This window comes from Eleginops maclovinus, chromosome 4 (assembly GCF_036324505.1).
Source record: "Eleginops maclovinus isolate JMC-PN-2008 ecotype Puerto Natales chromosome 4, JC_Emac_rtc_rv5, whole genome shotgun sequence".
Lineage (NCBI taxonomy): Eukaryota > Metazoa > Chordata > Actinopteri > Perciformes > Eleginopidae > Eleginops > Eleginops maclovinus.
The window spans coordinates 24,332,394-24,356,959 of record NC_086352.1 but is presented as its reverse complement, the minus strand read 5'-3'; the positions used below and the strand labels follow the sequence as shown (position 1 = coordinate 24,356,959).

At 38.3% G+C, this 24,566-nt stretch overlaps 1 protein-coding gene across 1 annotated transcript; it reads right to left on the bottom strand.

Moving 5' to 3' along the window:
• Positions 1-443: 443 nt before the first annotated feature.
• chrna7a (cholinergic receptor, nicotinic, alpha 7a (neuronal)) lies at positions 444-23,615 on the bottom strand. Its single transcript, XM_063882521.1, has 10 exons — positions 23,448-23,615; positions 21,221-21,360; positions 20,770-20,814; positions 11,782-11,891; positions 9,385-9,464; positions 5,454-5,621; positions 5,164-5,358; positions 2,629-2,715; positions 2,137-2,246; positions 444-1,465 (listed from the first exon to the last, which is right to left on the bottom strand). Exons 1-10 carry the CDS (start codon positions 23,500-23,502, stop codon positions 923-925), a joined length of 1,533 nt encoding a protein of 510 aa, XP_063738591.1. The 5' UTR covers positions 23,503-23,615; the 3' UTR covers positions 444-922.
• Between the last annotated feature and the right edge of the window lie 951 nt (positions 23,616-24,566).

Below are 24,566 nucleotides of genomic sequence, written 5' to 3'. Positions count from 1 at the left end.
TGACTTAAACAAATGCAGGTGCCTTCAGTTAGAACTTTATAGAAACACTATTTACCATTAAATATTTAGGTTCCTCTATAATGAGGTGGTGTTTACTACATAGAACGATGAAATCAATAATGGCAATTTGTGTGACATGAATAAGAATTACTTTAGCACTTCAATATCTCTATACCATGTGTTGGAATGTAGGTGGCACCTGTACAGCAAGAACATCTTTTTTATGTGGTTCATGTTTTCAAATAGAAAAAATACATTTATTTGTTAAACTTCATATTACAAAAATCATAAATTTGACTCAACCTGAAAAAGCAGACTTGACAGGTTTTTTTCAAAGAATGTTACGATACAAATAATTTAGACGCAATAATTAAGACAAAGGAACGAGGTTATGCTTATGACAATACAACTTGTATTAATAGAAAGCCAACTTACAACACGCATAACTGTTTTCCATATACAAGTACTCATATGATGCAACAAATATATTTCAGTACAAGATATACTATATGGAGGTACTGTAGCTGTTCTGTTTTGTACATAGAGTAGATTTTAGCGAGATTAGATGCATTATGATGAACAATAGTGCACAGGCAACATTACATAACACAAAACAGTAGCATTCATTGTAGGTTAGCAAATTACAACAGTTAAACAATGCTTAGTATTTTCATGTTAAAACAGTACAATGGGTTTTTCCATTTAATATGCTATTAGACTGTATCATATAAAAGTCAAGCTTGTTATGTCATACATACACTTTGCCTTAAATCCTTAATTTTAACTTTAACATATTGACTTCAATTTTAGTTTAATATTAGGTAAAATACAAGCCCCAATTACCTATCACTTATCGAAATCCTGCCCCATGAGTTTAAAAATGGCAATCTGTCATAAGGAAGATTGGTTTAGGTTTTTTTTTTCAGTTGAAAAAGTCTTTAGAAATGGCTTCTACAAAGTTGGGTGCTGACATGAGAATGCCAATGGTACAGAGGATGGTGAAGAGAGAGAAAGCCATGAGACAAAGCCTGTCGATAACAGCCGCAGCAAATTTCCACTCATTGCACACAGACTCGTCCTCGTCTTGGTCACGGAAGCGTTTGGCAATGTAACGCACTTCTTCAAGGATCTTGTTCATCTCTGGTTCCATGCAGCCTGCAGAGGGGCCCTGACCTGTAGGGAGAAGAATCTCCTCCTCACCTGCTCGGCCAACCAGCCGCCCGCAGAGGACTCCAGATTCAGGAGAGGTGGCAACTGTAGAATAGTGGAGGCTTTCCAGGCCACGGACACCAACACAGAGCAAGTTGCCATTGGTGGACTGGGAGGCAGAGGTGCTAGCATTAAGCTCCATGCTGGTCAGGCTGCTCCGTGGAGCCTTGTTGTGACAGGCTGAACGTACCCGCTCTTCACCCGGGCGCTTCATACGTAGGAACCAGGCACACCAGTTCAGGAGAATTACACGGGTCTTTAGGATCAAACAGTAATGAATAAAAAATGGTTAGTCTTCATCTTTCCCTCTATATGTATCATTTATTAACACATACACGTTCACTCTCACAGAAGCCCAATCAGCTCTTCATTTCATGAGGTGCTTGAGATGAAACCAACACTTTTCCCAAACAGTCCAATCACGATGAATCAGTGATTAAATCATTTCCCCAGAAAATAGCAGGTTTTTTATTGGTTTCACGCTAAACAAATTAAAATGTATGGCCTACAGTTCATTCGACAGATCAGTTCATGACAGAAGGTATATTAAATAGCACATGTTTGTGTTGTACCATTCATTGATAGGAAAACATTTGGAAAAAAACACTATATGTGAATATTTGTATAACAAAGTTTAGCTTATTTGATCACTTTAATACCTCTGAGCACATTTCATGTTAAGATATCATTTGGTGGAAACAGTGTCTTACACAAGCAAATGCATATTAATCCTAATAAACTACTGTAAGTTAAGCTAAATCGGCTTAACCTAATAAAAGCAGCCTAATCAAAGCTAATTTCCATAGTTAATCATAATGCACGCCACAGTTTTGGGGTGTGGTTACTGTAGATAGAAATGACTAAAATACTGTAAATGGGGTAACTGTATAAGTGACAGATAATTGTGTAACATGAAACGACACTCACCCACTTTGGCATCTTGCCTCCATCAGGGTCATGGTGATGATATTGTAACACAAGAACTGTAGCAATAACAGATAGACCAACAATGACCATAGTGGTGGCAAAGTACTCAGCTGGGTGAAAGAGAAACAGAGGAGATGGTTAGAATTTATACAAAAACTTGTGTCATGCATATGCAGGTAACATTACATGAAAGAATAAGCAGCATAAAACCCTTTTATCAGTATGTGTAAAAGGGCTCACAGAGAGAAAAAATCCCTTCTTGCCTCGAGCACACTTTTTTATGTGTCTCAGAGAAATGAAACAAATGTGCATTTCAATTTTTTTTTAAATATGGTGCCTCAAATCTCTGAATAAAAAATATCCATGTGATGGTTGGCTCGTGACACTACTGAAGTTATACTGTGACATGAGACGCTGATAAAATATGAGTAACAACATTTTCACCACTGTCTTCCCATTGATAGCCGATGACAACCATGGCACCCAGCTTACCTATTAAAGGCACCGAGTCCGATGTGGCGGGCATAATCTCTGCAACCAGCAGCATAAAGACAGTCAGGGAGAGCAGGACAGTAATGCCTGGCAAGGAGACCAAATCTTAGTAAGCACTTCACAACAAAACTATTAAATGCTAAGAAAAGTATTAAAATAACACAGTAATGACAGGGATTCGTGATTCTTTGATGTTAAAGGTCTGCGTAGGTTTGATGTTGTAGCTCAGTGAAAAACACATCCCCACATTGTTAAAATATGCAGAAGATTAAGTGCGCTATTCCCAGATTTTCAGTGTTATGAATACACATGTTTTGTAATATACAGAGATCCTTTTTGTTGTTTTCATTTTGTTCCTATTTTGTGTATATTCCCCCAATTTGTTCCGTGTATTTGTGATGTTACTCTTCCACAAATTGGGTACTGCATCGAAGCCAAATGTGACGGGGTAGCTTATAATGTGTCACGGTCGCTGACTACAACACCTGAGAAGGTGCAAGCACAGAGAGAAAATGGCTTTCTGTAGAATACCTGTGAGCAGAGTTTTCACTAATGAGCTGACCTCGTTAAGCCACTGGCTCTTCGGCTGTCTCACTATAAGCCTGAACTTCTCAGCAGGATTAAGTCACATCTTAATTCAGTATAGGAATGCTGATGTACATTGGACATCTCTGGAAACCAAATGTAACAGCTACCTTTAATTTGATTATATAATGTTATATCTATAAATATTTTATTTCATTTTATTTATCATGCTATTAAAAAAATTAACCAACCCTTGGAACAAACGAGGAGGATTCTATAAAACATGAACAAAGTATTGCTGATGAAACTTAGATCATAAGCAACTGTTTACAACACTTAATACAGAGATATGTTACAGACGCTATGATAGAAAATATTCACACATACATAATAATAATACTGCTGATCCATTTGTGCATTATACAAACATGATTTTCTCTATAGAGCAATTTTATCTGAATAAAATCAGTGAATAAAAGCAGCCACAAAAACACATTACTCAACTAGTTTTCACCCATTCTCAAATGATAATGTCAATTTGTGGATGGGATAATAATATAATGATTTCATATTCCAGTAAATATGTGAGAGCACACACACCTACACACACACACACACACACACACACACACACACACACACACACACACACACACACACACACACACACACACACACACACACACACACACACACACACACACACACACACACACTCACACACACACACACAGATCTGACTCTAAAGCACTTTTGGTAATGAAGGGACCTAGATGTGACACCGGACTGTAGTGATTTGAAGGAGGCATAAGCTGTATATAAAACAACACCCCCACTCTTTCTACTGATACCAACATATGGAACACACACACACACACACACACACACACACACACACACACACACACACACACACACACACACACACACACACACACACACACACACACACACACACACACAGATACTGTCTCCACAAAGCTTGTGTAATTTATGCATGAAATGGGCTCAGACATTCAAGTCAACTGTGACAATTGAGATAAAATGATACCGTTTTCCCGGTCCACTGACAGTTCAGTCACTCAGTGCTGATTTTCAGATTACCTCACGAGGCCACAGAGGAAGTGGATAAATGAAAGAAACATTGTTTTTTTCACAGAATTACTGATTACCCAGGAGACAAATGGGTTTGGACAAACAATAATTGTAGATAAAAGAAGATAAAAGAAAAGTTTGGCTGTAAAAGTTTTAATTAGATTATGATTTTCTAAGTCTTAACCTGTAGTCTTTGAACTGCATTTAAACAAAGTCAAGTCAACATCGCATGAAGCCATGCAGCCTTTAAACATTTAATATGAAATCCAAAAATATGGCAGCATTAATGGTTGAAAGGTTTGTGTTGTTTTTGCAGTAATGTTGTTAGGTTACAGTAAAAAGTCAATGAATTGCAAAAAATCTTTCAGCTCACTAAAGCACTTAACATCAATAATTTAAGAATGTTATGGGTCAGATGTGAAAAAGTAACACAAGCAACATGTCAACTCTGATGTTACATCAGGATCTGAACCACTGCGTGTAGGGCAGATCTGGACAAATATATCAAGTACGCTGAATAGCTACGATACACATTAAATTACCAATGCAAAGGCAGAATTCAATAGTATGGAATAGTATGTGTGTGAGTTATTTGTGCATTTATTGACAATACAGTTGAGTGAGTATTGCACCGCAGCTTGCTGAGGTGGAAAAAGGTATCAAAACTGAAATCCACATATAAGGCTAGTAAAAGTGGGTCCTGTAAATCTCCTTACAAAAGCAATAGGGATGTAATATTCTACCTCTTTTATATGTAGAGAAAAAAATATATTGTATTGCTGTTTTTATGGCCACTAATTAATGAAATGGCTGAAAACTTAAAATGTCAAACCATCATTAAGACAAAATCAGCCGAAAGTTGTGCTGCACCAAAAATGAAAAGTGTGTGTTTGTGTGAGTGTGTGTATTCCTAACCTAGTGAAATCTTCTCCCCAGAGTCAGCAGGCAAGAGGAATACGAGCAGGGCCAGGGTGGAGATGAGAACACAGGGGATGAGCAGGTTGAGGCCGTAGTAGAGCGTCCGTCTGCGCATCACCACGGTGAAGGTGACATCCGGGTACGGCTCCTCGCAGCAGTCATAGAAACGCTCGTTCTTTCGTCCTGGAACCCCTTTGAAACAAAACAAAACACAGTTAGCTATGGAGCAATTTCTTAATTTAGAATATTAATCCACTGCACTTCACAGGCTAGCGGTCTCCTCTTACCGACAAGATCCCACTCTCCGTTAGCGATGTAGCCTGTGATGTCCGCTTCCAACATCTTCAAGTCCAGAGACCAGCCCCCATATGTCCAGGAGCCAAACTTCAGGTCACATCTCTGGACATCAAAGGGGAACCAGCGAACATCAATGTAGCAGGTGCTCTTGAAGATGCCTGGTGAGGGGGAGAAACATTTGAGGAACACTTTCTTTGATACAGTGTACGATACCTCCCCTGATACTTAAGACACACAGAAATAGATATAGTTATAATCAGAGCTCTGATATAGATTCAACTTATATAGACCAAAGGTAAAAGGGGGAGATATAAACGAAAAAGGGCCAGCAGTTAGAGAGGCAGCAAGAGAGGTTTTACTCCATAAAGATATGGAGCTCAAGTGCCATCCATCTGAAGGAGAGTAAAAAAATCCAATACGACAATGAGATGAAGGTGGCCGGTAATACTTCAGGAGAGACAAGCACCAAAATCATTTCCATCCATATTCAAGAAAGATATGAGACGTCGGCAGTAAACAAAGTCTCTCGCCTCTCTCTCAGTGCCATGAAGATGATAAACCTCAGAAGGGAAATAATAGAGAAGGGGAGCAGAAAAAATGGAATGACTGTTTTTGACTGCACTGAACCAAGACATGTTATCAGGAAATTATGTGGAACAGATGTAGAGGTCCCATCTGCATACAGTTTACCCAATTAATGCAGTTGAGTTGAGCTCAAGTGGCGGCTATTTTGCAACAATACGACATTCAATGAAGATTAATTTTGAAAAGCTGAGAGACAGTATGCTTGAGACAGAGGCAATCAACGAGAAGAAATTCAATGATGGAGCTATTAACGCAAGTATTGATTGAGATGCTACGGCGAGGCCTGCCAGGGAGAGCAGTAATCACCAGCTGTGACAGGAAAGCCTACAATGTGTTCCCTTGCATGCATGTGTGTGTATGTGTGTTAAAGTTCACAGATGGGTCCATTTGTCTTTTAAGACCACAGAGACAGGCAGAAGTGAGCCAGAAGGGGCTGTTAATGCAATCTAAGTTCAATGTTATTGATGATTAGCAACTACAATCACCCTGTTATTAGTTATGTCATTTACATGATATTTGTTAAACCTGGATGGGACAATTAGATTTTTTCCTCTTTAATCAAACAGAGTTTTATTTTTTTCATATTCCTAAATGATGTTCCATTCAATGAGAGTATATTAGTGCATTAGTCTTTTCTTCCAGTTTTTAAGTCAAAATTAAAAAGGTGTGTTTTTGGCTATTGTGAGCAGATGCATGTAACTTGTGATTTCTGCCAGTGAGTAGGATAATTATCCATTTGATAAGTATGTTTCAGAACGGTTTTTTTTGGACTTTCAAGGGCAGAACTCAGTAGGTTATTTGCAAGAATATTATTTGTAATAAAAGGAGGGAATGTTAATGCAATCTACTAAGTTCAATGTATTGAATTATATGAGGACCAAGTGTCATTCAGAGGGTTAATAAGAAGAGGCCTCAGTGTATACGCCATGTGTGCAATATCTCAACATCTTTGACATTGTATATCCTCGGAGTAAGGCTGGTGCCTGAAAGGTCAAGAGAAAGTAACCTACACATCTGTAACACGTTCACTGGGCAGGCTAACATATGAAGATTGGAATGTGTGTGTGCGTTCAAGGAGGGAAGTCTCCCTATATAACCTGTACGATTCTTCCATCCATTGGGAGACACTGCGAGTTTGACTGCTTGGGAGCAACGGGGTGTTTTCACGTTATTATGCTTGTTACGTAACAATATAATATTTAACCTCATTCATTTCTGTGTCCGTGTCTTAATGTGTTTCTATTGTCCTAATGTTGTGAGTGTTTAAGGTCTTAGATCCACGACAGGGCTTGTTCAAGAGGAAAGCAGCACTGATTAAAGCATCAGTAACAGAGCGCGTGGTGTGATCTATGTGTTTGAAGCATATGACACTAAATTACTGTTATTGAACATTTTAAACACAAAGGGATCATAATAACAGTAAAGGTAATTTAGGGAAATATACTTATTGGCACTTTAAAACTAATTAACACCACTAAAATATTCAGAAGCAAGTTAGCTTGGCTTAGCATAAAGACTGTAAACAAGGTGACAGGTAGTTGCTGCTCCCGACAAAGAGATAATCTGCCAACATGTATTCCCAATTAAAGCTAAAACTGTAGCACAGATTAAATAAACAATATGTACTGTGCAATGGGGGTTAGAGGTGTAAGCTGGAGCAGGCGGATTTCTATACCTTTGGACGAGCCGGTTCAATGGATGTTATGCTAAAATAAGATAGATATGAGTGGTTTCAATCTTTTCTTAAAATGTCAACAAACGTAATTCCTAAAATACAACCAAAACCCACATGAATTCAAGGGATAGTTCGGCCAACATTTATATGCTGATAGTGATGGCTTTACTGAGGTTCAAAGCATTCATTGGGGAAAGCCAATTTCCCAAAAGACCTTAGTGGAAATGAGAATTCTATAACATAAGCTGCAGGAGTGTGTCTGTTTAATAAATGCACCTTTGAGAGGAACTACTGTAATACGTTGTTTTGTGAAAATTGATCAACATTTTCATGAAAATGTATTTTTATGTTTGAGTCAAAATACTGTCAGTCATTGATTGTGGTTTTATTTTATTCCTCAAGATAGTTATGTTTCATCTAAAAGCTTGTGTCCTTTGATATATCTAACATAAAGAAACAGTTTTGAAGCAAACTATGAAAGTGACAACTCTATTGAGGGCCACATAACTCCTGCTGCTGTTGTACAAACACGATGAAGGTATGGTGACCCTGAAGTGCCAAACAACATTTGACAAAACACTTCAATATTTCATAAAATACAACATTTATTATATTGCACAAATGACCAAACTCTTTTAACTACACTTTCAGGGTTCTAAGGGACAGGTTGATGTTGTGATGGGTTGACAGCATGTCGACGACAACTTCATATGTATTTCCTTTGTTCAAATATTCCCTTAAGATATCCATCTCTTCTTCCATTTTTTCCAACTCATTTTAAAATGTATGCACAGCTGAGTAGGACCAAACAGGAAAGACGTAGCGCTGTCAAACAACCAATCACAGCAGAGTTTCTCCGGCTAGCTCTGTCCGATCACAAACAAGAAGTGTTCTCCCTAAAAGAATACCCTTTCTGTAATTGTTTTAATCTCGTAGTGTTTTGTGAAATGTTGTTGTGTTTTATAAAATGTCGTTATGTTTTGTGAAATGTTGTTGTGTTTTATGAAATGTCGTAGTGTTTTATGAAATGTTGTTTTCATTTGCACTTCAGGGCCACCGTATTGCTGAAAGAGCATTATCTGGAGCACACAATTATAGTTAGAGCTCTTCATAAAGTGCAGCAACTAATGTGCAGGGTGGAAATAAATAGCTGGCATGCTAATATATCTGTTTTATGGGACAAAGGTTTTACGGCATGCCAAAGCCATCCTGCCACAGCATATAAATATAAAAAATTCATAGATGCGTTGAAATCGAGACAGATTCATTTCTTAATTTAGTCCCCAGTCAATTATGTTTAATCTATAAATCAATCTTCAGGTCGCCATGAAATCAGAAAATAACATGAAATTGCAATTTTTCAGGACACAGGAGTTTAAAACATTACATTAATTTTAGTTGGACTTTAACTTCATGTTCTGTTGTTTTTCTAAGAGTTTTCTAAATCTTGTATAACATTTATTTCTTCTTTAAACCTCTAACTATTACTGTGCGCTCAAGACCTCATCACTACATTCCATTATCTGGGCTAGTTATGGTTATGTGGTCAGTTTAGCTGTTAACATACAGTAAGGTGTTTCCTAAAACGAGTAGCAGTCTTACAATTTCTAACCTGTTTTTGTCTGATACTGACCTGTAAGAACTGATTTTATAGCTCTTACCTGGAGGTAAGTAGGAACAGGTGCCCGAGGAGTTGACCAAAATGTTGGTGTGAAACGTAGCATCAAATCTTTCATCAGCACTGTGGACAACATAAAGTAAACCACAGTGCAGCTTCAGTGGAAAACATTTGAATACATTTATACAGTGATATAACCTTTGACAGACCCACTTTGAATCATGAGGATGCAAAACCAATTTGGATGAGCCACACACAGCAAGCAGAACAATTTGGTTTTGGATATTTTTTGTCATTATAGCAGCAGGTACACGCGGAGCCAGAAGAGATGCAACATGTCCCCGGAGATGGTTATTCATTTTCATTCTCCTCCTGATTCACTTTCCCTAAATACACTCCCGAGAGTGAAATCACGGTTGAGCTGAAGTTGAAGGGAAACAGACTAACTTTGAGCAGCAACTAATTAAAAGACTCTGAAATGAAGGCTTTCCTCAGATGGACAATGACAAATGAAGTGCTTTGCCCTTCCCATTTAGGATAGATAGAATCGGAGGATGAAACCCTCTTTATTAGTCACATACATGCACACAGCAGATAGATAGATAGATAGATAGATAGATAGAATCGGAGGATGAAACCCTCTTTATTAGTCACATACATGCACACAGCAGAGCACACACTCAAATTAGTCCTCTGCATTTAACCCATCCTAGTACTAGGAGCAGTGGGCAGCTATCGTGCAGCGCCCGGGGAGCAATGGGGAGGTGTCCGGTGCCTTGCTCAAGGGGAACACAGAACTGGGACCTCTCCAAGTAGCAGTCCACTTTCCATATTTCATGTCTGTTAGGGGACTTGAACCGGCGACCCTACGATTCCCAGTCCAAGCCCCTACTGACTGAGCCACTGCTGGACATTTATTAGTGACTGGGAGAGTACAATGCCTCTGAAGTGATTTGTTCAAATCACTCTTTCAAAGATTGATTAATGATGATCAGTATAGCATTTTCCATTATATAATAAAATGCTCTCCCTTTATTAATTTGTCTAAATGATGAACTACTCCAAAGCCCATGTCTAGACTGTACTAAATATATTTAAACTGCAGAGTGCCATTAACCTCGAAGTGTAAACAGTTCTGCCTGAAACACGGCTTACCTGACAGCATGAGTGGTGTCAGTCAACATTGTTTACTATAGCAAATTTTTTTCATAAACCATTAAATGTTCAAAGTAAAGAAAAAAATACTTTATCTGTTACTATCTTCCACATTTGTCGCAGACGTTAATGCATAGATTTAAAAAATACACATAACCTTGCTTCTTGTTCAAAAAGGAACAAGGCTTAGGTTTGTTTTGTGCAATAGTAGGGTTTATAAATCTTGCTTGTTCTGCATGAGGGTCTCTCCCTGCAGGATCTCCTGAATGAGTCCTGTGACAACATGGGGTCTGATGCTCTGCAGACCTCAGGAAACAAGAGCAGAAGCCTGAATATTTCAGTTCCTTCTGACATTTAGCCACATGAATATATATCGTATTTATTTTATTCTGAGAACTTTTTATTTCATGGAGAGCTCAAGGCGATCTGGTGTGAAATAAAGCTGTTATATTGTATCTTATTTTGGATTTTGAAAAAAAAATGTTGTGAACTGCTTGTGTATAGCAACATAAAAGGAAACAATTAAGGTTTGATCGTACAAGGGATCTATTAGAAACTCAAAAATGTTAACTTTATATTAAGTTGCCATATGCTTCATTTATTAGATTTTATGATCATTAAAAAAAACTATGAAAAAGGCTATCTAAAGACTTCCTGTTTGCTTCTCATGTGGGAAACCTTCATCCACAAAAATATCAAGAGCAAAAAGAGGAACTTCACAGAGCTTAAAGTCCTGCTGACAGAAATCAGCAGATGTAAACATAACAAATCAAGCAGTCAGTCAAAAGGTATTAAACCATATTTCGGGTAATGTAATGGATAGTAATTATTTATTTAAACTATTATTTCAAATGTTTTATTAGACTAAATGTTGTTCATATGAAAGATTTAAATCTAAATCTTAATATAATTATGGTGAATGCCACAAATTATTCACCATCAGTTGTAAATGCCACTTCACAATTATTCTTAAGTAACCTGAATGATCTGTTTGTTGTGATCTTAAGGCACTATTGTTATTCTATTTACACACCTTTAAAACAAGATAACAGAGCCAAAACAATTGATTCACCTATGTTTCAGAAAAATCCTTTTGTCTGTGTCTAAAGAATAACAACCAGTGACATTGTAATGGTTGTTTATAATTATAGAACATACTCCACATCATCCCTCTGAGATCCTCCCCATTGTATTGTGCAGAGGACAATCCATGCATGCTGAGTCTGACACCATGCATATCCAATTACAGTGCAGCACTAAGCCAATGGCTCTTCACAATACCTACCTGTTATACAGCAGGATGTCTGGCTTCCAGATGAGATTGTCAGGAAATCTCACATTGGTCACACCTGGATAATCTGATGTATTCCACTGGAGGTAATGGTCATCCCAGTACTGCGGGATGCAAAAACATAATGTACTTTTCATATTTCACATATATAACATAACATGACCTGGCTCTGCGTTAGGAAGGTCAACCTGGGATTCACTGTACCACTAGTGTGTTTCGTAAAAGCAGTGACAGCCACTATAATGGGTAATATAAATGTATGTGACAGCAGCTATGGGTAACATAATGCAGTGACATGCTACAAGAACTTAGTACAATCGCGTGTCAGGTCTAGCGACATCTGAGGAGGGAATTCAGATTTTCCACAATTTTATGCTGGTCAAACTGTATGAATACTGTACGTAATACTGTAAATCTTTGAGTGATTTACAATACATATAAATAGACTACAGGTTATAGATTCGTAACTTCAGCTGACATTTAGACACTTTTTGTACATTAAAACACAAGTAGGAAATCTTTCACCATATCTGAATCAAATCAAATCAAAATGTATTAAAGCCCCAAACCACAACAAATGCCTCAAAGGGCTGTACAAAGCAAGCAAATATAAAGACAAAAACCAAATATAATATATATATATATATATATATATATATATACAGCAGGTAAAATAAGTATTGAACACGTCACCATTTTTCTCAGTAAATATATTTCTAAAGGTGCTATTGACATGACATTTTCATCAGATGTCGGTAACAACCCATGCAATCCACACATGCAAAGAAATCAAACCATAGATGTCCATAAATTAAGTTATGTGTATTAAAATGGAATGACAGGGGAAAAGTATTGAACAAGCTTACTGAAATGTATTTAATACTTCGTACAAAAGCCTTTGTTGGTAATGACAGCTTCAAGGCGCCTCCTGTATGGAGAAACTAGTCGCATGCATTGCTCAGGTGTAATTTTGGCCTATTCTTCCACACAAAAGGTTCCGTGGGCCTCTTCTATGAACTCTGATCTTTAGTTATTTCCATAGATTTTCTATTGGATTCAAGTCAGGTGATTGGCTGGGCCATTCTAGAAGCCTTGTTTTTTTTTTCTCTGAAACCAATTGAGAGTTTCCTTGGCTGTGTGTTTGGGATCATTGTCTTGCTGAAATGTCCACCCTCGTTTTATCTTCATCATCCTGGTAGATTTTTATCAAGAATGTCTCTGTACATTTTTCCATTCATCCTTCCTTCAATTATATGAAGTTTGCCAGTGCTGGGTGCTGAAAAACAGCCCCACACCCTGATGTTCCCACCTCAAAACTGCACTGTTGGTATAGTGATTCTGGAGTGATGTGCAGTGCCATTTGACCTCCAAACATGGTGTGTATTATGGCATCCAAAGAGTTCAATTTTGGACTCATCTGACCAGAATATATTCTCCCAGTATTTCACAGGCTTGTGTAAATGTTGTGCAGCAAACTTTAAAAGAGCTTCAACATGCTTCTTCTTCAGCAATGGAGTCTTGCGTTCTTATTGTTTTCCTTGAAACAATTGTATCTGCTAATTCCAGGTCTTTCTGAAGTTCCCCACAAGTGGTCATTGGCTCTTGGACGACTCTTCAGATAATTCTTTTCACTCCTCTGTCAGAAATCTTGTGAGGAGCACCTGGTCGTGGCTGGTTTATGTTGAAATGATGTTCTTTCTACTTCTGGATTATGGCCCCAACAGTGCTCACTGGAACATTCATGAGTTTAGAAATCCTCCTGTAACCAATGCCATCAGTATAGACTAGACGGGATGTACCCAAAAAGTGAATGTAAGGAGCATTTATGGGTACAAGTTGGGAACCGGCCTACTTTACATATTTCAAGGGTGCTGAATCCAAAAAAACCGGTACCCGAGCGAAATTTTGAGTTTTTGACCTTCTAATTTGCATATCAAAATGGCCGCCAAACTCCCTATCTTGCTCAGTCGTTGGACCATTTTCCCCAAGTTTTTTTGTAAGTAGGCAATCAAAGATGATGAATTAAGTGTCTAGATCTATAGTCTGGGGTCAGAGCAAGGATATAGTGGAGGCTCAGTGCCTTTTTTATGTATATATATATGCAAAATACCAACTTTTAAGGTGAAATTAAGCATTATTTGTGTCATTTTTTAAGGCCGACATAAATATTCAGTCAATATCACTCTTAAATGTTCCCAGTGTATATATGATATGTGATGTATTCCATATTACATAATAACTAAGAAAAACACCATTGCAAGTTGTCTGAGAATTCATTTTTTTATGCAAACAAAGCATAATGCTCTTAATTCAAACATCGAAAAACCCAAGTGAATAGGGAAAAAAAAAACATGAAACTTCCCTTGAACAGTTCTACAGATCACATCTTGTTTCTGTATATTTTCTTTCATGTTTCTAGCTGAATTGCTTTGCTTTCATCTGTCTTCTGTAAGTTCCATAGGTCACTTGTTTTGGTAAATTGTTTTTATACCTTTCTAGTTTGCTTGTGTGCCATTTGTCTTTGGAATTTCATTTTGATTAGTATTTCTTTCTGCAGTCCTTTTCCAAGTTCTTTGGTTACCCATTGCCTTGGTATGCTTGAGGACTACAACTCCACATTTAAACAAGGACATTGGTCATCACTCTGACATGTACACATTGCAGTGCATAACAGCCCCGATTTTCGGCATTTGCACTGGCGTGTTGTGCATTGTTTTTTACAGGCACACCTGATCATTTCCAGGCAACTTTCAGGTATTGGGTTCTGTGACATAAGAATGGGCTGTAGTCCTGAATCACCATCTTTCCATCCCATGTCCAAGGGTGAAGGAAGCTCAGGTGTGGCATAGTGAGCATTTCTCCAAACCATTGCCTGGTAGTGTACTCTCAGCAGATGGAAGTGGAGCGCATCGCTTGTAGGCGGCATTGCTTCTGGTTTACCTGTCCTGGAGAAAAGTATATGCCTTGCTGCATCAACAGAGTCTGTTTTATGCACATCATATATTCTGCAGACAAAAGCCTCTGAAGATCTTTGAGTCTCCTCCGTGAGATCACCAATTCCGAGGTTGCTGAGCAATTGATGGTGCATTTTCCAGACTTTCCATGATGTACTTTTGGTGTGACTTGCAATGTATGATGTGGTATCACAACCAGTTAGTGCATGAAATGCTACAAGGCTTGGTGCTGAATCCTTTGGCAGTTTGTTAAAAACAGCATCAATTGGTATATATTGTGGCTTCCTTGTGGTACCAGACAACAGCCAGAGTTTTTTACATGCTACGTGTGGGAAATGGGAAACGAGAATCACAAGTACATCAGTGTCTCTAGATGACACGACTACTGTGTCTGACTGGCAGTGCACTGCATGTAATACCAATCGGGTATCTGCCTCTTCGTGTGTGGCTCTCAGATGAGTCAGGTTGGTTGTTGCTTTTGATGACCTAACCTCCGTCTCTTCGTCTCTGAACCCACCAGCAACTACTATCTCTTTATCATCCGGTGCCTGAGCACATAGTTCTTCAGAGAGTAGATTGGCAAGATCAGCTTTGTTGTCAGGGAGGGACAGGAAATTGGTCCAGTTTTTTGGAAGAGGCACATCACGACCCTCAACAAGTCGTCTGATTGGTTGAGCTGCTTTTGTGCGTCGTGTCCTGGTAGCACCCTTGATGGTCTCTTCTCTGTATCTGTCAAACACAACGTCTATCCTTTTATAGTAACATCCTGCTTTCAACACTGCTCTGACAAATGTGTCGGCCAGATCCCCAAATGTTACTGCTTTGTCTGGCTTTCCAAGGGCAACCACAAGTGCCTGTCCATCTATGATGAGACAAGATGACATGTCGGGAAGTTCAATAGCCTCAGGACAGACTATGTCTTCAGTTAACTTATTTACTAATACAGACTTGTTTCCAGTGCGAAGTGTCCCATTCATTTCAGCAAGGGATATGGGAACTGGCAGAAGCTCGTGTTTTAGGACAGCTGGTAAGTCAACTGGACGACCTGCCTCATAGGCCGTAACAAGGCGTTTGAGAATGTTTCGGTCAGCCTTTATGACAGTTCTGTTGTCTTTGATTTTAGGATTTTTGGCCACTTCATACAGAGATGCAAATGTTTTAGCTTTGCTCTTATGTAGGGTTGCATGGATTGGGACCTCTGGTTTATCTTTGTCCTCAGGAACAATCATCCTTTTCTCAATGAATGAATTCACTTTTTCTTGTCCTAGGTCTTTGGCAGAAAGTAATGAGCTTTGGATAGCCTCTGTGGCAACGTCTTTCGTGGCGAGATTTTGCAATGAGCCTGAGGAGACTGAATCAAACACCTTGAACCCTTTGAAGACTAAAACCAATGCCATTTCGTCTCTGTTGTCTCTCTTTTCACGGGATTTGGTAGCTTCATTGTGGACGTAGGTTTTCTCAGGTGTGTTGCTGAACATCAAATGTGTCTCTTCTGCTACATGGGACCTCATGTTGTAGGAGAGTGTCCATCTGGAAAGGGCTGAAGGTGTCTTAGTAATGCCAATGATCCCCCTCCTTTTTTCCCTGTTCCGTTGATCCACTCCATTGCTTGGTCTGGATCGACCTGGTTGAATCGTTGATCGGACCGCTTCACAACAAAGTTGCCTCTTTGGAACTCAGATAGTACAGGTTCTGGGAGTTGGTGCATCTCAGCAATATACACTGGCCCCCATCTTGCATAGTTCAGGTGGTCATATCGCATGAAGTACGGCAACATCCAGCTGAAGGAGTGAAGATGAAATACCACCTCTGTTGACACATGTATTTTTGATAATTCCTCCCCCCAAATCTAGCCCTGTCACAGCAGTCACTCCCCAGCATCCATTGCCCTATGATAGCTTGTTAGCTAGCTAGCTAGCTAGAAAGTAGGGGGATTTATGCTGCCACAGGGCTATGTTTGGGTTGGAATTATAAGAAATAAACTTGTATCAACAGAGGTGGTCATCTTTAGGGCACAACTGGAAGAAAAAAAAACTAGCTAGCTGTTTTTTTTCCCCTCCAAAACTGTTAGCTAACTGTTAGCTAGTTTTCTCCCAGTTGCTAGCCATCTCAATATCATTGAAATACACAATTTTGACCCACTATGGTTGAAAAAGTATCATTTTGGATAAATAGGGTTAACAAGCTCAATCAATAACTAAGGAATATTGACATTTTTTGTCTAAAAAAATCAAAAAGCAGGAAACTTACCAAAGCGTGTGAAACTGTTACGATCCTCTTTGCTGTTAATTCACCTCAGGCAAAGGGTCCTCAGCGATGGGACTGACCATGCTATGTACTGATCTAAATATTCAACTTGGTACGTTTCATGGTGGTCTCTTTTTGAATATTTTTCCCTATTCACCTGGGTTTTTCCCGTCTTAGAATTTAGAGAACAAATGCTTAATTTGCAAAAAAAAAAAAAAAAAAAACATGAAATCTCAGACAACTTGCAATGGATTTTTTTCTTTGTTATCATATAATATGGTGTACATCATATGTCATATCAACAGGGAAAATTTCAGAGTAACTTTTATTTAATATTTATGTCGGCCTTAAAAAATGACACAAATAATGCTTAATTTCACCTTAAAAGTTGGTATTTTGCATATATATATACATAAAAAAGGCACTGAGCCTCCACTATATCCTTGTTTGACCCTTGACTATCGATCTAGAAACTTAATTTCCTCATCTTGATTGCCTACTTACAAAAAAAACTAGGAGGAAATGGTCCAATAACTGTGCAAGATGGGCAATTTGGCGGCCATTTTAATATGCAAATTAGAAGGTCAAAACCTCAAAATTTCACCCGGGTACCGGTTTTTTTGGACTCAGCACCCTTGAAATATGTAAGGTAGGCCGGTTCCCGACTTGTACCCATAAATGCTCCTTACTTCTTATAAAAGGCCTTTTTTCTGAAATCCGTCTAGACTAGTAGGTTTTTGTAACAATAAGGTTGCAAAGGTCTTGAGAGAGCTCTTTGCTTTTACCCATCATGAGATCTTTCTTGTGTGACACCTTGGTAATGAGAGACCTTTTTATAGGCCATCAGTTTGGACTGAACCAGCTGATATTAATTTGCACTGACAAGGGGCAGGATTGCTTTCTAATTACTGATAGATTTCAGCTTGTGTCTTGACTTTCCATGCCTTTTTGCACCTCCCTTTCTTCATGTGTTCAATACTTTTTCCCTGTGTCATTCCATTTTTAATACACATAACTTAATTTATGGCCATCTATGGTTTGATTTGTTTGCAAAAAAATGAGTGACATTAGATGTGTATGCTACACCACACAGAAGTTATGCTACTGAGGATGGATACTAGGTCATCGAAACTAGTTGACAAGGTAGACAGATGAGAAGAGGTGTGTTTTGAGTCTGTTTTGACTGAATTAACTGAAGTTGCTTCTCTGATCTGAGTGGGAAGACGATTCCTAAGAAGTGGTTTCTGAAGGAAAAGGTTCTGCTACCTACTGATGTTTTGTTAATTCTGGGGATGGAAAGGAGACTGGCATTATGGGATCGTGGTAACCTGGTACATATGCGCGGGGTTATTAATGATGACAGATAGGGAGGAGCTAGTCCATGTAAGATTTTATAGGTTAACAGGTGTAGCGTGAAGGAGGCCTGAGGTCTCATGGACAATGACCTCCAGTTTCATCACAGACATCGTAAAGCAACAAAGGAGCTTTGCCATTAGATAAACAAAGACTTGAGTGTTCAAATGACTGGATGCCCTCTTTAACCCCTACCCCAGACATCCGGTCAGGGGGGAAGAGGTCAAGCAGATGCTGGATAAGAACATCTGCTTTGCACCCAAAAGAAAGACAGATTGAGTTTCATTCACATGTAATCTTTTATTCCATAAATCCTTGTTTTGCAGGTATTCGCCTATGCATTTTGATGTATGAGAATTGTATGATTTCATGTTGCTTCATGTTGGTGAGGATTGGTGATTTAATTGTGTTATTTTGTTAAAATGAAGTTACTTTGAAGCTAAGGTCATTTTCGTTCGATCTGTATTGTGTTTAGACTTTATTAACAGCTAAAACGTTGCAGATGTCAGATATGGGAGAGTTAGACATTTAAAACAACTCTTTCATATACAGAAAGTACATTCTTAAGGAAACTCACTTTGATCAGTTTGATTAATTGGGAGGAGTATGACATGAAGCCAACCCCCCTTTTCTCAAGCTATAAAAGCAGATTCAAAGTTATGCTCTTACTCTGTTCCGTGCTCTTAAGCTCACTTATCTCCTCTTCCTCTCATCACTTTAAGTCCAGACCCTGTGATGCCCCCCAAGGACCCCCCAGGGCAACTCCTTTTGTCTCCCCTCCTTTATTCTTCTTAAGTTATCAGTTTAAGTTACATTCTTAAGTCTTAGAATACTTAACTTCAACGGACTCTCCTCTTTGCAACTAAACCGATCACCCATCCGTAAGGCAACAGCGATTCCTTACACTTGGGTTGTGCTCATTTTTAGCTATTAAGTTCAGGTTAGATTAAGGTATAAAACTAACCATATAGTTTCCTGCATCTTTCAGCTGTTAAGAGTTTCAACCATACTTTCCGTATTTGTCCAAACCAATCTGATTCACTGTCCATTTATATTGTGTAAACCTTCCTTTCCTATATTTGCCATTCATATTATTCTATGATATATGTTTTCTTTAGTGTTGTTTAATCTTAGTTAGTTAATAAATGCTTCATTTATAAAGAACCTGTGTATGTGTTTTTGTGTGTGAGGTAAATCAGCCGCTGTTCACAGAGTAAACTCCGACTTTCAGAATATGACACTGATATAAAGTAATAAAGCTATCTATTTTCTCTCTTATTAGAGAGTGGTGCCCCGACCTTATTAAATCATTAAATTAACGTATTTTTTTAAAGGTATATTTCGAGTTGATAGCTTACGTAGAGTGCTGGTCACACTATGTTAATAATTAGAGATAATTATTAAAACTACACAAGCTAATATACGCTAAACAGGAGAATTCTGACCTTATTTGTTATTATTCGGGAGCCAATGCTGAGCCAATATCTGAGTATCTTAAAAACAGAAAACTTTGAGCACTTCTCTTTCTATGAACTGTGTGCTTCTGTAACCTTACAGAACTGTATTTAATGGCACAAAGGGACGTTTAGAGATAAACATCTTTAAGAAATTGGAACTGTCTTTCCGAGAGTCAATTGAAGTATACTAAGGCACCACATGCTATCCTGACACTTATAGAGATGCTGCTTTGAATATTGTCCATGTAATCTTGTGTTTGTACCAAAGTCGATTGTGTGAGGTATGGAGAATGAGAGAGATTAAAGGAGGCTGCTGCTCTTATTCCACGTGGTGATTTAAAGCAGACCAAACAGCCCTGATACAGCTTGCTGACAGGGCAGCTGCAGGGAGCTAGTGTCACACAATAGAGAAGCTGTGATAAACAATGTGTGCTGCGTTCATGATAAAGGGTGGAAAATGTGGGGGCTGAAATGAAAAAAGACTGGGTACCAATAAAACTATCAGGCAATATCTGCACATTCATTATGAATACATGCACAAACCAAATACCAGGTAAAAAGCTTAATTAAGGCATAGTTGGAACTTTTATTCACAATGTAAGTAGCATGTCTGTACAGCAAATATAAACTAGCTTAGAATAAAAACTGTAAACAGAAATAAAATAGCTAGCATTTCTCCATCCACAGGTTACAAAACCCACCTGGAAGCACCTCTAAAGATAACTGATCAACATTTAAGCTTATATGAATGGAATTGTAAGAACATCAATTGATGAGTTTAGGTGTGTGTGGGGGCTTGATGCAGCTATTAGTACTCCAAGAAGTCACATCCAAGAAATAGTCACATAACCCTTCCAAAAAAACACCAGGGTGTAGCCATCAATAGATTGATTCATCATTTAAAAAATACAATACCTGGCCATACGGTTGTGCATCTAAACGTTTCTATAGTTGTAAGAGAAAAGTCTTACCAGTTGTAGCCAAATGTTGGTTGTCAAAACCTGGTTCTTCTCATCCTGTCGGAAAATGATGATGTAATAATCTGTTATTTGTAGGTATATCTCAATTTAAATTTTACAATGGAGGAATCATAAGTTCTCAGAGCTGTGGTTATGGAGAAAGAATTGACTGTAAAGCAGCAACAGCCGTAAAGCAATTACACTTAGAATTTAGGACCTAAAGACGATCACATACTGTAAGACTTAAATGATCCAAAATGAATAAATGTGCATGGAAGATAACTGGAGCCAAAGAAATGTCTGCTAGTTTTGACTCATTACCAATATTGAAAAAGTGAACATTCTTACACATAAAAGTTGATATTTTGCTGTGAAGTAAACAAAACAATCTTTATATCACCATAACACCACCTTGCCGATATGTATGATAGGTGATATGTGTGGAGAGTCATTATTAACATACCACATCCATGATCTGCATGAGGGTTAAGCCGAAGTGAACGGTCAGAGACTGAGAGTCATTGCCGACTGGTCTCACCAGTGGGTTGTAGTTAGACATCAGGTCATGGTAAAGTCTGTGCTGCTGTGCCCCTTGAAGAGAAACTACAAAAGACAAAGAATCCAGGAAAGTAAATGTACCTTAAAAATCTCTTAACAAAAAAAGAGCTAGTGTACCGGAGCGCTACACTTCACTAACACATATGCTGTAAGTGTAATTTTTTTAGTTTGGTGAATATTCTCAAAACCTGTAGGATAGTTGCTATAAAGTCACATTTCTTGCCAGTTCCCAAACATATATTGAGTGAATTAATATAGTTCAGGGTTACATGTTGTAGCAGGGACTGGGACTTCAGAGCTATTGTGCAGGTAAGATGTGTCGTGATACGGGTAACCCAACGTCCAAAACACAGTCCCAATTATATGCAGTTTTACCAAATTCCGAATCCTGTCCTATTTGTCTCAAAAAAGAGTTAGGTGGTGAAGTGGTGGATCATGGGAGATTAAAAATGGATACAAATGTAATGTATGAAAGCTTGTAAGAAAACCTATAACACTGACACATGCAAGGACATTGCAAATATGTTGCTATTACAGGAAGAATGCAGTCCGTGCACAGAAACTGAATGAATAAGAATTCCTTTTGGTTTAAAATTATCCGAAACATTTTGGATAATGTAAACACAAAACTCAACAAAATATATGACCTGGGTATAGTCGTTTTTGGACAAGAGGAAGTGTAACCCATTATACTTTTATGTTCAATGATGAGTCTGAGCCAAAGAAACATTTCAGCCCCATTTTACATCAAATCCCTGCCAAACTTCCTGTGTTATTATCACACCTTTTTCTGTTTGTTATCTTGCTCAATTCTTATTCCCTGCATTGCTCATCTTTACAGTCCCATCAGTCCAGCTCCATGTCACAACAGGTGACCAAAGACTTCCTGCGGTGGCCCTCTCAGCTCTAAGACAATTTTGATCCGCATTCAGTTTAGACATAGGTTTGTATCTGCACTTAAAACACCCACAGAATTATTTTGCACTTAATATAATGTTTGGTGAGGACTTTATAGTTAAATCAAAGTCAATGTCAGAGTGGATTTTTTTTTACCAAGGTCTAAGGTGGTGAAACAAATGCAGCTCAGGCAATTATCCAAATACACTACCTGGACTGGATTCAGCAAATCAAGAGCTGCTGCCCCTCATTTTAACACACCCTCGTCTCCCCTCTTGAGTTATGGTCCATTGTTGGCAGCATTTACTCACTTCAATAAAGCCCAATTATCCTAAACCACCTATGAGAAGCACATTATCCCAATGATTTGGCAGAGATCTTGTTGTCTGAAGGCATCTCCCTATTCCCCTTCTCTGTGTCGTATCCGGTTCTTTCATAAAAAAAAGACTGACAGATTGGCTGAAAGCTTGTCTTTGTCCATGCCACTATGCTCTGTATCTGCCCCCTGCGAACCTCACCAGCCGTAATCAAATTTCATCGATGTGTGTTTTTGTCCTACGATTTTTCTGCAATACAGTACAAGACATTACTGTCAGACCACAAAAGGAACATTTCTGTGGCGTTGCAAATACTGTGTGCTGCTGATTTGTGGCATAAAAAAGTAAAGCCTTTTTGCCTTTGTATCAAATTGAACAGCCTGAATAATGTCAAAGAGATGGACAAAGGGTTTATAGAACCGCATATGCCTAGACATTTAGATGTGTATGCACATGCAGACACTAAAACGAATTCTCTCCATCTGCCTCTTTAGACGACAATGTAAACATTTTATTGGCTCTCACAAGTTTTATATGATCACTTACTTTTTTTTACAATGATTATACTTATTTATATAATGTTGGTGATGTCAATTTTATTAACGTGTGCTTGCCTCTTTATTTAATTAGTTAGACACATCTTAGTTTTGCCTTTTCTCTGCATTGTGCCGCGGCTTCAGCGATGTAAATGTTGTCCTTTTTATGTATTGTTTGACTAATAAAGGATATCTGATTATTTCTGATTCATCTGATGTCCGTTAAACTCCGTATTTGGCACAACAAGTAAACTATGTAATTATGGTTAGGATGAAATCGATCCAGTCTAATTAATAACATGCAACGCAACGAGTCCCAAAAAAACCTTCCCGATTGAAATGGTCCATGCTTAAAGACTTAATTTGCACATTGACAGCTTACCTTTCACAGTGAAGGCGCTGACTGCCAGGAAGAACAGCAAATTCACTGAGTCCATGTTGAACCGAGCGAGGAGTGAGAGCGAAGCAATTCCTCAGTCCGTCTCTGAACTGAACCTGACGGGAACCGGGGAATACATTGTGTGTGCGTGTGTGTGTGTGTGTGTGTGTGTGTGTGTGTGTGTGTGTGTGTGTGTGTGTGTGTGTGTGTCTGTCTGTCTGTGTGTGCGTGCGTGCGTGCGTGCGCGTGTTTTGGATGGATGCATTAAATACCTCCTTCTAATAAACAGCTGCTGTTTGGCAGGACAGCCATGATCTATTGAAGGCAACATCAAGTCTCTGCCCACAGCAGTTTGTCTTGCTGACTGACTACTGTTAGAAGATACCACTCTTACAGATAATCATGTTCAAAAATGTACAATAATGTAGATGTTCTATCTCCATATATTGGTGTTACAGAAGTATGTTTCTGACTAAATATAACAAACCAATACTCCCCCATATCTACTTTTATGTGCATCATTTTCTAACATTCAAAAATGAGTTTCAAGACTTGATAAAAAAGATGACGCACAGGGTTGCAAAAAGTTGTACAGCATCAAAGGTCGTTTTGTAGAAAATGGTGACATCTTCTGGCCAGTTAAAAGATTACAACTGTATTTTTGAATTTGAACCGAGTTTTTTTTTATATAGAACTAAAAACTACTTCTAATTTTTTATCTAATTTGTAACATTAGTTCGTTCACGAAATGTTTATACAAAAACAATAAACAACATGATGCAATGAGCAATCCCCCCTGGGTTTGGAGGGAAATCCATGCATCATCCATATGGCCTCTAGAATAAATAAGCATTATAAACACGAATAAATAAACAGTTGAAAAACAGGACTTTCATTGTTTATGTTTGGTTTGGATTAGGATATTTTAACAATACTTGTGGGGATGTGGGGCAATACTATTGGGTATTACTGTGATATTTTGTCATTTTCAAAAAAAACAAAAACATATTCTATATAAATAAATAAAAAATATTTATCATGTTGTCATTGTAATGTGTGATATGCTTGGTGCTTTCTTTGTCAGTGAAACATGGAAAATAAGCAGATTAATACTTGCACCAA